The 12825-nt window shown below is 56.5% G+C and overlaps 3 protein-coding genes across 3 annotated transcripts in view; all 3 read left to right on the top strand.

The window, feature by feature from the left end:
- Nucleotides 1-2137, top strand: J4E83_008035 (uncharacterized protein; the record flags this gene model as incomplete). Its single annotated transcript, XM_049334932.1, has 2 exons — nt 1-273; nt 323-2137. The coding sequence occupies 2 exons, from the start codon at nt 1-3 to the stop codon at nt 2135-2137; spliced, it is 2088 nt and encodes a 695-aa protein (XP_049186083.1).
- Nucleotides 2138-2511: 374 nt separating this feature from the next.
- Nucleotides 2512-3554, top strand: J4E83_008034 (uncharacterized protein; the record flags this gene model as incomplete). The annotated part of the gene is made up of 2 exons (XM_049334931.1): nt 2512-2566; nt 2665-3554. 2 exons carry the CDS (start codon nt 2512-2514, stop codon nt 3552-3554), a joined length of 945 nt encoding a protein of 314 aa, XP_049186082.1.
- A 1228-nt stretch (nt 3555-4782) lies between these two features.
- The window catches only part of J4E83_008033 (uncharacterized protein), a gene marked incomplete at both ends in the record, with an annotated part of 29765 nt that continues 21722 nt past the window's right edge, over nt 4783-12825 (top strand). The window contains one exon of the mRNA XM_049334930.1: nt 4783-12594. Within this exon, the coding sequence (XP_049186081.1) occupies nt 4783-12594 (7812 nt within the window). The remainder of the gene's footprint in view (nt 12595-12825) is intronic.

The following is a 12825-nucleotide window of genomic DNA, read 5'->3' as shown; positions in this document are numbered from 1 at the left end:
ATGTCTGCAGAAGTCGCCACTGATCCTAGTCCGCGGAGCGAGAAATCGGTATCTGCTCATCCATTCTCCCCGCTATCGGCATCAGAACTCCAAGATGCTGCGGCGATCATCAAAGCTTCATGGCCAGCGCACACAGACCTGCATTTCAAGGTCGTAACGTTGCAGGAACCACCAAAAGTCGAGGCACTGAAATATCTGGAGGCTGAGCACAGCGGCAAGCCACTTCCGTCAATCGCGAGAAAAGCTTTTGTCAATTACTACATCCGGAACACCGTATGTGCAAAGATGTTGGAAGTATGATTCGCGTCTAATCAGTCGGCAGAACAAATTCCACGAGGCTGTCGTGGACTTGACCTCACGTCGCGTAGATCGCAACGTCCTTCTAGGGCCCTTTGTCCATGCCAACGCGGATGGCGATGAAATCGTCGCTATCGAGAAACTTGTCCTGACCGATGAGAAAGTACAAGCGGAGATTGCCAAGCTCGAGCTCCCCCAAGGCACAGTAGTAATCAGCGACCCATGGATCTACGGGTCCGACGGCGTTGGAGACGAAGATAGGCTGTGGCAATGCTTCCTATACCTCAGGGACCCGATGAACTCATCAGAAGCCGACTCCAACCACTACGCAATGCCACTTCCTATCTCGCCCGTGGTGAGCACAGAGAAGATGGAGGTCATTCGCGTTGATATACTACCGACTGGTGCAGACAACACCATCAAGCCGGTTGAAAAGTACAAGATCCAACCGCCCAACGAGTACATACCCGAGGCCCAACAACTGCGGACCGATCTTAAGCCGCTTAATGTTGTCCAGCCGGAAGGTGCTAGCTTCCAAGTCGAACAGCAAGGTACATCAAATGTCATCTCATGGCAGAAATGGAACTTCCGCGTTGGTTTCAACCAGCGTGAAGGTATGGTACTGTACGATGTCCGTTACGACAACCGCAGCTTGTTCTACCGAATGAGCCTTTCAGACATGAACATTCCGTACGCGGACCCTCGTCACCCCTACCATAAGAAGAGCGCCTTCGACTTGGGTGATGTTGGTGCTGGTATCATGGCGAACAACCTCAAGCTGGGCTGCGACTGTCTGGGCTCGATCTATTATCTCTCAGCCGTACTCGCCGACAACCACGGTGGGTCTGTGGAGATGCCCAACGTCGTATGCGTCCACGAGCAAGATGCTGGAATCGGTTTCAAGCACACCAACTACCGCACCGGTCGCGCAGTTGTCGCTCGAAACCGGGAGTTGGTGCTCCAGAGCATCATCACCGTAGCCAACTACGAGTACATCCTGGCCTTCATCTTCAACCAGGCCGGTGAAGTCGATTACGAAATTAGGGCTACCGGCATCTTGAGCACGCAGCCTATCGATGAAGGTGTCGAGGTACCCTTTGGTACAGTCGTGCACCCCGGTGTACTTGCCGTCCATCATCAACATATCTTCTCATTGCGCGTGGACCCCATGATAGACGGGTATGACAACAGACTCGTTTACGACGAGGCGTTCCCGATGCCGCGCTCAGACTTCAACCCCCACGGTACTGGCTACTACGTCCAAGAGACCGTTGTAGACAAGTCTGGCGGCTACGATATCGCATACGAGAACAACCGCACCTTCAAGATCCAGAACCCGAATGTGCGAAACCCCGTCAATGGAAAGCCAGTCGCATACAAGATCCAGGCGCCGCCGTTCCAAAAGATCCTTTCCGACAAGGACTCTTTCAACTACAAGCGCGCCGAATTCTCCGACCACAACATCTACGTCGTCAAGCACAAGGATGGGGAATTGTACGCAGGCGGTACCTACACCAACCAGAGTCGTGGTGGAACGGGAGTGCGGAGCTGGGCAGAGAGGAACGACAACGTCAAAGACACGGACTTTGTCGTCTACATCCAAGCGGGCATCAACCACGTGCCTCGTATTGAGGACTTCCCCGTTATGCCTTGCGAGATCATCAAGATCCATATGAAGCCAGTCAACTTCTTCGATAAGAACCCTGCGCTGGATGTACCGCCGAGTGAGCAGGCGTTTAACAAGAGCAGCTTGTTGAGCGAGCAGCACCAGCAGCCTAGTGTTACTGCAACGATTGGTGAGGACGGTACGTGTTGTGCGCCGTCGGCGGCGAAGTTGTAGAGTTGTAGTTTTCACCAATTGAACATCATCACGAAACGTTGCGAAAATTATTTGTGAGATACCATGCGATCGTCCAGAGCCAAGATTGATATCGATGCAAAGCTACGAGCATGAAAAGGAATGTCAATATAGTAAAATGCGCTCAAATTGTGGACGAACCATGTCCAACCTTGGAAGGGAAGAGTTGGTCGTGTGCCTGCTCAGCAGGTAAGACGCGCCAAGCCCAGAGTCGCGCTAGTGACGGTCCAAAGCTCATGCCTCGCGGAACCTTCGAAGCCTCAAAGAAACACTCACTCGACCTCCCACGATATCCCGACTCTCTTTCACCGTGTACCTGCCAGCGACCTCTTCATCAATATCGAGTCTGCACAGCGATGGCGCCCAACGACAAAGCGGGCCGAGTTGTTTTCATCGGCAACATTCCCTACGGTATGCGACCACTCACCCTGGAGCCTACATTGACGCCAGATCTTCCCAATCTGCCTCTTTGACACCACTGTAATCCTAACCCGAACTAACAAACCCAGGCGGCACTGAAGAGCTCATCATCGAAACCCTCGGGCGCGTCGGACAGGTGCTCAACTTTCGCTTGGTGTACGACAAGGAAACTGGGCGCCCCAAGGGCTTTGGCTTCGCAGAGTTCGCCGACGCTGACGCCGCAGCCTCCGCCGTGCGCAACCTCAACGACTACGATTTAATGGGCAGGAAGCTGAGGGTCGACTGGTCCAACGAGAGCGGCTCCGGCGACAACGCGCCTTCCAACCGCGACCAGACTACACAGCCAGCCATGAACGGCCAACAACCAGCAGCACCGGCACCGGCGCAACCGTCGAGCGCGCTGGGTCCTCTCCCACCCGGCGTCGAGCTGCCGCCCAACCTCACCTGCCCCGATGCCATCTCGCGCACCCTCTCCACGCTGCCTCCCGATCAGCTCCTCGATATCCTCTCGCAGATGAAAGGCCTTGTTATGACGGATCCCACCAAGGCGACAGAGCTGTTGCGACAAGCGCCCCAGCTGGCCTATGCCATCTTTCAGTCGCTACTGCTCCTCCAGCTGGTCGACCCACAAATCCTGACCTCGCTTGTGGAGACATCGGCCGCGCCTGCCCCAGTTGCGCAGGCTCCACCTGTTCAGCAAGTACAGCAGCCACCACCGCAAGTTGCGCGACCGCCTGTGAACTACCCCGGGTACCCACCACAAGTCGCGCCTACACCTCCCCAAACTCAGCCACCCGTCGCGCAGCCGTACGCGCAGCCTCCACAGCAGCAGCAACCACAAGCGCCTGGAATGGACCAGCAGGCGCTGTATGCCCAAGTCATGGCGCTGTCGCAGCAGCAGATTGATCAACTAGCACCAGAGCACCGCGCCCAAATCCTGCAAATACGGCAGATGTTGATGGCTGGTGGGCGGCCCTAGTTACGCCGAGACTCCCAGCAACTTCATAAGAAGCGGAAAGTTGGCCTTGGTCTTGCTATGAAAGACCACTTGTTCCACGAGCGGGGTGCGGAGGTCCTTTGGTGCATACTACGCGACGTAGGACAGAGCACAGCACAACCTGATCTCATCGCGCGGAGCTTACTGGAAATCATGGAATACCGCGATCGCGGCTCCAGGGCGCAGTGCTTAAAAGAAGCGATGTTCTCATATGGCTTGTACAGCTTGAAAACTCTCCCAGAAGAAAGCGAGACCTGGGAAATGATGAGTCGTGATTTGGATGGATCATCAGACTCTGGATTCGAATCGGATGACTCAGGCTATGCAGATGATGATGGATTGGACGTGCAGAAACGTGAAGGAACATGTGGAGTGTAATGAGTGGCTCCCCAGAAGGACTGCATAGCACAGTCGCGAATAGATGCACACAGGTCGCACAAGCCTGATTAATGCAAAAATGGATTCAATGTCACACGCGCGCCTTGTTTTTGTTGTAATCCTTGTCGATGCGACTGGGTGATGTTTGACTATCAACGATCGGGTTTAAAGATTTCGGCGGCCTAACCAACATTGAACATGCAAGATAACTACACTGATGGCCTCGGAAATCTCCGCGCGCCTTGACTGTGTCGGATGAAGGTCGTGGGAGGAGCTCGCAACACGCAGCAAGAGCTACTACTAGCTACCAGAACCACAAGCCTAGATTTCCGCGCCCCAGCCTGCACAGTTCACTTTGATCAACATGTTCTCGATGACAGCGAGAACAGCCCCGGAAGAAGCCCCGGTAAAGATCCGCAGAAGAAGCGTTTGCCATCGGGCAGCTATTGGCCCAGCCTCGCCTCCATCCCGTGTGGATCGAGCTAACCCTTGCCGCCAACTCACTCGGTTGCTGGGGCTTACGTCCCAAGCCGAGCACTTCAGCTGCTCTGCACCACACCAATCTTTGCGATTAGTACCGCGAGAGGCTGCTTTGGTTGTCCTTGGGCATTGCGCGCATACTTTCCTAGCCATTCTGCATCGGAAACCTGTACTATATCATCACGACATGACGATTTGAACGATTCTCTCTCACTTGCGACTGTCTGCAGCGATATACCCAGCATATCCCACCAAGAGACTCATCTCATTTGCGCCCGACCCATTGCCAGCACCACTTTGTAATAACAACGCATCTGCGCCCCCGCGATCCTGACTGCAGTCATCCGCCATCATGTGGAGCAGATTGACCGGTAGCTCTGCTGCCTCCAACAGCAACAAGGACGAGGAAAGTCGCCGCCGCCGTACTAGCGACTCCACGCGTTCCAAGCGCGACCCAGACGCCCGCTCCGTCGTGTCATCCTCGACGACGCGCAAGCCATCGACATCGACCTCATCTAAACGTGACACTGCGCCTTCCGCGTCTTCGATTGCCTCCTTCACGACTGCCTTCGACGAGATGCCGCGCTCACGGGCCACAACAAACAACACGAGCGGTCCCTACGACGACGACAACATGCGTCGCGACGATCGCCGCAGCAGCTATGCCGAGTCGTCCAGCTCGACACTGCGCGACGACAAGGACCGCAAGACGGGCAAGACCAAGGACAAGAAGCTCGAGAAGCGCCGCTCGACGCGCTCAGTGCGGTCCGGCAGCACGTCGCAAACGGGCGCCGGCTACAGGGGCGAGATTGTCGACAGTCCCAAGTCGGTCCAGCGCAGCTTCAGCGGCCAGATTGGCAGCGACGGCTTCTCGCAGTTCCCAGGACAGGCAGGAGCGCCCATGATGTCGGGCGCTCTGCCAGTAGGAAGCCACCCACCACACCCCGACGACATGGACGATCACGTGCAGAGCCAGTTCCCTGGCCAGGACCCTCTGCGATACACCTCGAGCGCGCTCCCTGGCGGCCATCCATTTGGAGCGGCTGCCGACTTCTACAACGACCAGGGCCAGTCAGTGCACCAACAGCCTGGCGTGAGGCCCCAGCCGCCCTCTGTCATCATAGGACAGGATACCCCCCATCTCATGTCTGCCTCCGCGCAGCCCAACCCGGTTGCCGACACCGGATCGGGCGCCGCTGCAGACTTCTACGGGCCCAGCACAAATGGCTCTTCATCCAGGCCTCCACGACCATCGAGCTCGTCCATGCCCGGTGCCTTCGTCGACGACACCCCGACGCCCCAGAAGCCACCGCGACCCGCATCTTCATCGAGACCCAACAAGTCGAGCACCTTCGGCCCAGCTGCTACTGCGGCCGGCGCAGCTGCCCTGGGATATGCCATGGGCCACAGCTCCTCTAATCACGAACACACCACGAGCTACAGCTCATCGAATGTTCGCCCTTCTACATCATACTCTTCTTATACTAATAATACCCCCCCGGCTGCTCCGGCTTCTACGTACAACATGTACGGCCCGGGATCTAATGCTTCTAATACCGCTGCCAACGACGGCAGCTACCTCCCACCCTTTGCTGCAGCCGCCGCCTACGGCGTGGAAGGCGCGCCTCCTCCAAAGCCACCTCGGCCAGCCAAGCCAGAGAAGCACTCGTCTGGCAGCATGGCCGGACTGTACGCTGCTGGCGCCGCAGGACTGGCGGCTTATGGCTTAAACCAACATAATTCACACTCACACACCCACTCCAACACCCACACACACTCGCACAGCACACACCATCACCCGTCGACGCACGGTCCGAACGGACATCATCCCAATGGCCTTACACCCAGTCCATACATCTCAGGCGGCATGGCTCACCAGCATCAGCACACCGGGCCTGTTTCCAAGTTTGTCGATTGGTGGAAGGACTACGAAGATGTGCAGAAGATGGAAGAGTACACCGAGTACATTGGAGTTTGCAAGGGCTGCTTTGACCCTCGCTCTTCCGTTCTGGACGCCCCACGGAAGCACCACTACTACAAACGGCGATCCAATGAGTTTATGCGACCCACTGGTGGCATTGAGAAGCAATCTCGATACTCGCTCAAGGAGAAGAAGTCTTGGGGCTCAGTCTCTTCGGGTGAGGAGCGTCGCAAGAACAAGAGCAGCGCCGCGGGCTGGGTAGCTGCAGGCCTGGGCGGCATGGGCCTTGCCAAGGCTGGAAAGGCTGTCTTCAGCGCGGGTCGCGACGACTTTGACGACACATACAGCATCAAGTCCGGTCGTTCGAGGGTCTCACGACACAGCCGCAGCAGATCAGGGGATCGCAAGAGTTACAGCTATGGTAGCTCTGGCATCCGCCACCGCAGCAATTCTGCCGACCGCATTTCCGTCATGTCCGTAGGCGTTACGAGCGACAAAAAGGACCGTAAGGATCACAAGGTTGTTCACCGCCAGTCTCGGTCGCGCCGTTCTCGCTCAAGCTCAACTTCAAGCTCCAACTCAGGACGCGGCAAGACAGGCCTGATCGGCACTGCCATTGGTGCAGGTCTTGCAGGAGTCGCCCTTGGAGCGGCCACAAAGAAGAAGCAGCACAGCCGATCCAGGTCCCCGAAGAGGGTTCAAGTGGTTCATCACCGCAGAGACAGCAGTGACGATGAGCGTCGTAGGAGAAGATCGCATTCACTCCGACACAAAGCATCCCGAAGCTCAACATCTGGAGCCTCTGTCATCGAGATTGGCCAGAATCACGAGTCCCAGGGTGGCTTCCTCGGAGGCTTCTTCTCTGCACCCCCACCAAAGGAGAAGCGAGTGAAGACAGCCAATAGCCTGAAGAAGAAGAAGAAGGGCTTCTTCAGCTTCAGCAACGCTTCAACGTCCTCATCCGACTCCGAGATGGCATTCGGCACCGGCTACGTAAGGAGGACGCGCAGACGATCGTCGCCGAAGAGACGAAACTCGGATGAGCGACTGAAAGCTTCGCTACTTGGTCTTGGCGCTACGGCTGCTGCTATCACAGCCGCGAAGGCCGGCAAGGGCAAACGCCACAACGAAGTCGTTGCTGTGAAGGAGAACCGTCTTGGTCGCAGAACCAGTCAAACTTCGAGACCCGCCTCACGTTACGGAGACGACGAGTGGGAGGACTTGCCGGACGATGGTACTTCCGACTCTTCGAGTGATGGCGGTCTCGTATACGGCGATTATTCCCTGAAGAAGACCAAGAGCAACGAGTCTATCGGATCCAACCACTCAGGTACGAACAAATGGGGCTGGCGATGGGGCTTTGGCAAGAAGAGAAGGTCTTCCAACAACCTCTACGACAACATCGCTAGTACATCGCTCATTGGGCCTGCCGCAGCTGGCGCAGCAGGTGCCTTGACCGGCGCAGCTGTTGGAGCTGCCCATGGACACCACGACAGCGAGTCTAGCAGCGCTCAAACATTGCAGTCGGTCTATCCTGTTGCACCCCATGACCCCAATGCGTCGTTCGATGCACGCCGTACAAGCTCTATCGTCACCAATCAGCCTATTGTCACCTCAGGACCTGGTCCCATACCCATTCAACACCCTCAGCCAGTGCAGCAAGTCCCCGGCGCCATCTACTCAACACAGGCACCATCACAATCTGGGTACACCACAGCAGGTCCTTCAGACTTCCCACCAGCACCTTTCCCACCTCCTTATCCCACGCAGTCTCAAGTTCAGAACATTATCATCCAAAGTCCTCAGCATCCTCAATTCCGTCGGGCAAACTCTTCTCCCATCCAAAGCTCCTCATGGAGGCGAGATGCCTCTATTGCTGGACTTGCAGCGACTGCCGGATTTGCAGCAGTTTCTGCGATGAAACACCCCGACCGACCTCCGAGCCGACCGCCGTCCGCGTCTAGCAATGTTCGCTTCAACTTGACACAAGAGCAGGCCGAGAAGGACCTCCGTGAGCGACGCAAGGAGCAGGAGCGACTGGACGAGGAGGCCGAGCGTCGCCGAGAACAACAGAGACGCGAGGACGAGGCGCGCCGGGAAGAGGAAGACCGAGTGCGTCGAGAACAGCTGCGACAAGAGGAAGAGGCCCGGCGAGCGGCACTTGCGCTCCGTGAGGAAGAGGATCGTCTGCGCAAAGAACGGCAGCTGCAAGAGGATGAGGCTCGACGGATTGAAGAAGACCGCCGGCAGACATTGCTCCGTTTGGAGGAAACGACACGCCAAGAAGAAGCGCGACGCCGAGACGAAGACGAGCGACGTCGCCTGGAGTTGCAACGGCAGCAGGAGGAGGCTCGCAAGTTCATGGACATCGAACGATTGGCGAGGCTCGAGAACGAACGCCGTCGCGAACAGCAAGAGGTCCAGGCACGCCTCGCTCGGGAAGCCGAAGACCGTGAACGTCATCAACGAATGTCCGAAATGGAGCGTCAGCGTCAGCTCGCCATCGAGGCTGCGGAGGCTGAGCGCAAACGGAGAGAGCGCCGTGAATCTCAACAACAAGAAGCTGAGCGCATCGATGCCTCGAGACGCGAAGCTGAGATTCAAGAGGACATGGAGCGCCGACGCAGGGAACGCGAAGCTCAGGACTACACCGACCGATACGAGAGCGACCGAGCTCGTAAGCTTGAACAGCAGCCAACAGGAGATTCAATGGCTTCGACTGCCACCGTTGTACAACGCAAGGAGCAGGAGCTGCAAGACCGCGAACGCGAGGCTTTCAAGTCTGACAAGAAGTCTTCCGTTGCTGGCGCAGTAGCTGCTGGTGCAGCAGCAGCAATCGCAACTGCTGCGATCAAGGACTACAAGGACAACAAGGACAAGGAGAAGGAGAGGGAGCGCGAGAGGAAGCGCGACACCAAGTCTTCGTCTTCAACGAAGAGCAGCAAGAGCGAATCCTCCTCGTGGAAACGCCCTAAGAACGATTCTTCTTCGTCCAAGAGCAGCAAGAGTGAATCTTCATCCTCGAAGAGCAGCAAGAAGCGGGAGCCAACCAGCGTCAAGACTGTCGAACCCAGCAAAGTCAAGCAGGACATTTTTGACGACGACATCTTCAACCCCGATATGTTCAAGCAGAAGGACGATTCACGCCAGCAAGCTCGCGAAGTCCTTCAAGATTGGGAACAGCGGTACTATGCTAAGCCAATATCACAAGCTGAGTTCTTCGCACCGGAAGAGCTTTTGGCCAACGACAACCTGCCCAAGGTCCGCCCAGTAGACCCGAACGAGGGTGCCCCAGACCTCCCCACGTACCAATCCTGGGAAGACTATCCTGTCAGCCAGCCCAAGGGCCCGCCTTATCCTCCATCATACGCATTTACCGCCACCAGAAATGGTCGGTCCTCTCAGCCACCACCGGCACCTCCAGTCCCATCGCTGAACCTCATTTTGCCCACACCCCCCGGTAGTCGCACTCCTTCTGTACGCAGCGCATCTGCCCCTCCATCGCCCGCTATGGAACCCATCAGGGAGACTAGAGAGACTAGACGTGAGCCAAGAGATGACGAATCGAACCGAGCAAGGTCTAGAGTAAGCTGGGGCGAGAACCAGTTCCACCACTTTGACGTACCTACTCCGGAATCTTACCGTGAGCAATTTGTCTCGGACGGCGATCTTAGGTCGCGTGAAGCCACGGTCGAGCGCGAGCCGCCCAAGCCCGAACAGACGACGTCCACCTACACACCCTACCGCCCCGAGATGTCAAGAGTCCCCGAGAGCAAGGAGACTGCGCCAAGCACGCAATACGTTCGGGACGAGAAGGACTCCAGCTGGGACAGTGTTGTGGACGCTGCTTCCAAGAAGAGCAACAAGAAGGAGAAGAAGTCAGCTGCAGCGGCAGCAGCTGCAGCACTAACGACTGCAGCGGTTCTTTCCCGAGATCAACGAGATCAAGAGGACGAGCGTATCTACAGACGCGACCATCCGACTGCATCTGCTCTGAGCAACCCGACTGCATCCAACCTCAGCAGTGCGACTTCCTATGATTTCAGCGATCCAACTGCGTCTACCGTCAGCACTATCGTCAGCAATGCAACTGCAGCTGGGTTCAGCAATCCGACTGCTTCTTCCCTGAGCAACCCGTTTTCCGATGGAAACAGGGCCCCATCAACTATCGCTCCATCGATTATCTCAGCTGCTCCTTCTTCCACAGTCACTCCTTCCATCATCTCAGCTGTGCCATCTACGAGCAGCGTTCAGACGGCATACTGGCAGCCTGAGTCAGAGCGCGACGCGTGGAGGGCGCCCCAACAGACTACAGTGGGACCTGGCTTTGTTGAAGGCGAGATTCCTACACCGCCAGTGTCTATGCACATGCCCGGCGGCTGGGACGACATACCGGACTCTGAGGTGCTCGCAGAGGAGCCGCCGACATCGTCCGCGAAGAAGGACACAAAGGGTAAGAACAAGGCTAATGATACTGACGAAGTTGTAGCTATGCAGAATATTTCTCGGCGTGGAGAGCCAACACCTGCAGTGAAGGAGAGGGAAGCTGAGCCAGAGGTCAAGCTCAGCAAGAAGGAGAAGAAGGACAAGAAGAAGAAGTCCAAGTCATCGAAGCGAGCCAGTGTGGACACTTGGGAGATGAGTGATCCCAGTCCGCCATCAAGCCCAATAATGGACCGCGATCCCAGGGACATCGAGCCCTCCCGAGATCCTAGAGATATTGAGCCTTCTCGATCTGCTGAAACCTCACGTTTCGCCGACTCTTCTCGCTCAACTGAGTCTTCTCGACCTGCCGAACCACCACGTCTAGGAGAAGCATTCCAAGAGTCCCCTAGTCCTCCGAAGAAGCTCGCGCGACAAGGTGAGAGCAGCGGCAGTAAAGCCTCCACCGCTGCCATGGCCGGTGGTTTCGCTGCTCTAATGGGCATGACCATGAACCAGGATCAAAACAGGATGGCCTCGGATGCCGAGCGTGCCAGGAAGGACCTTGAGTCTACAGAGAAGCACCATTCACGCGATTCTCCTGTATCTCCACCGAATGGCGCACGTGCACTCGAACGAAATGAGAAGAATGTGACAATCCCAAGCTACGCATTCGAGGGCGTTGAGGAGCTGGCCGATAAGACACCCAGGCCGAAAGTCCAGAAAAGACACAGCAGCGGCAAATGGTCACCTAGCATCAGTTCTCCTCTCAGGACCGAGACGACCTATGACGACTACATAAACGCCCGCACCATTCCCGATCCTTCCAGATACCAAACGATGGTCGAGGCCCCAAAGGTTCCCACCGCAGCGCCGTTCACGATGGCGCATGATCCAGTCACCGCTCGTAACGTAACCGACTCTGGGTACTATGCTCCCGACGACGTGCCGAGCCGGGCGGGCAACGATAAAGAATCGAATGGATTCTATCCCGCAGACTTCAACGAGGAGGCAAAGGACAGGCACTCACGAAACGATCGCGACCAGGATGTCGATGACAGATACGATGATGACTTCGACGACAGACCACGCAGGTACGATGATGACGATGTGGGCTCAATCGCTTCTCTGAGCTACAAGTATGACGACCCCGATCGCGAGGAGAGACGCCGTAGACGTCGCGAAGCCAAGTCTGAGACACGTGAGAAGAGCCATGACCGCGGTTACGATCTAGAAGAGGGTGGTGAACGGAGACGAAGACATCGCCGCCATGAGGATGATGAGGGCGCTGACGATTGGGACACGAAATCTGCCATCTCCGAGACTGGCGAGCGACGACGCAAGCACAGGAGAAGGGATGGGGACAGAGATGCATCACCTGAGACCAAGACTAGATCACGCTCGACGGCTGCTTCCGAACTCGGCGACTACGATGATGATCGCAAGTCCTCCCGGAGACGATCCAAACGAGATGATGACATGGTTTCCGTCGTATCCTCCATCCCAGATCTAGACGAGGATCGCAGCTCAAGGAGAGAGAAGGAGAAACGTCCAAGTGGCTTCCTTGGCCTTTTCGGCAGCAAGTCGAGGGAGAACTTGAAAGAAGCTTCAAGCAAGTCCTCGAAATCTAGGGACGACGACGATGAAGAACGCAAACATCGTAGACGGAAGCATCGGTCGGATCGCGGTTCTACCTACGGCGGCTCAGACGATGATGACATGCGCTCCACGATCTCGACCAGTAGTCGACGCGAAAAGAGGAGCAGCCGCAGTCGTAGCGAGAGAGGAGACGGAGACAGGACGGATGCTTATGATGACAAGGTACATCGCTCTTCTCATGTGCGATAGCACCGTTGTTCGCAATGTATTTAGAATGAATGTTGATGTCGTGTTTATAGGATCTCTTACAACCTCGAACCCCGCCCTCGCATGCCGATGAACAACAACAACCACAACAGCAGCCTTTTTTAGGCGATCGGGCAGTGACCACAGCCACTCCAAGTCCACTGCCCGTAAGTGAGCCTGTCGATCAGGCCCACGAGGGTAGTGGCA

Source organism: Alternaria metachromatica (assembly GCF_023757995.1).
Source record: "Alternaria metachromatica strain BMP 0045 chromosome Unknown scaffold_21, whole genome shotgun sequence".
Lineage (NCBI taxonomy): Eukaryota > Fungi > Ascomycota > Dothideomycetes > Pleosporales > Pleosporaceae > Alternaria > Alternaria metachromatica.
This window is presented reverse-complemented; position numbering and strand designations above follow the sequence as displayed.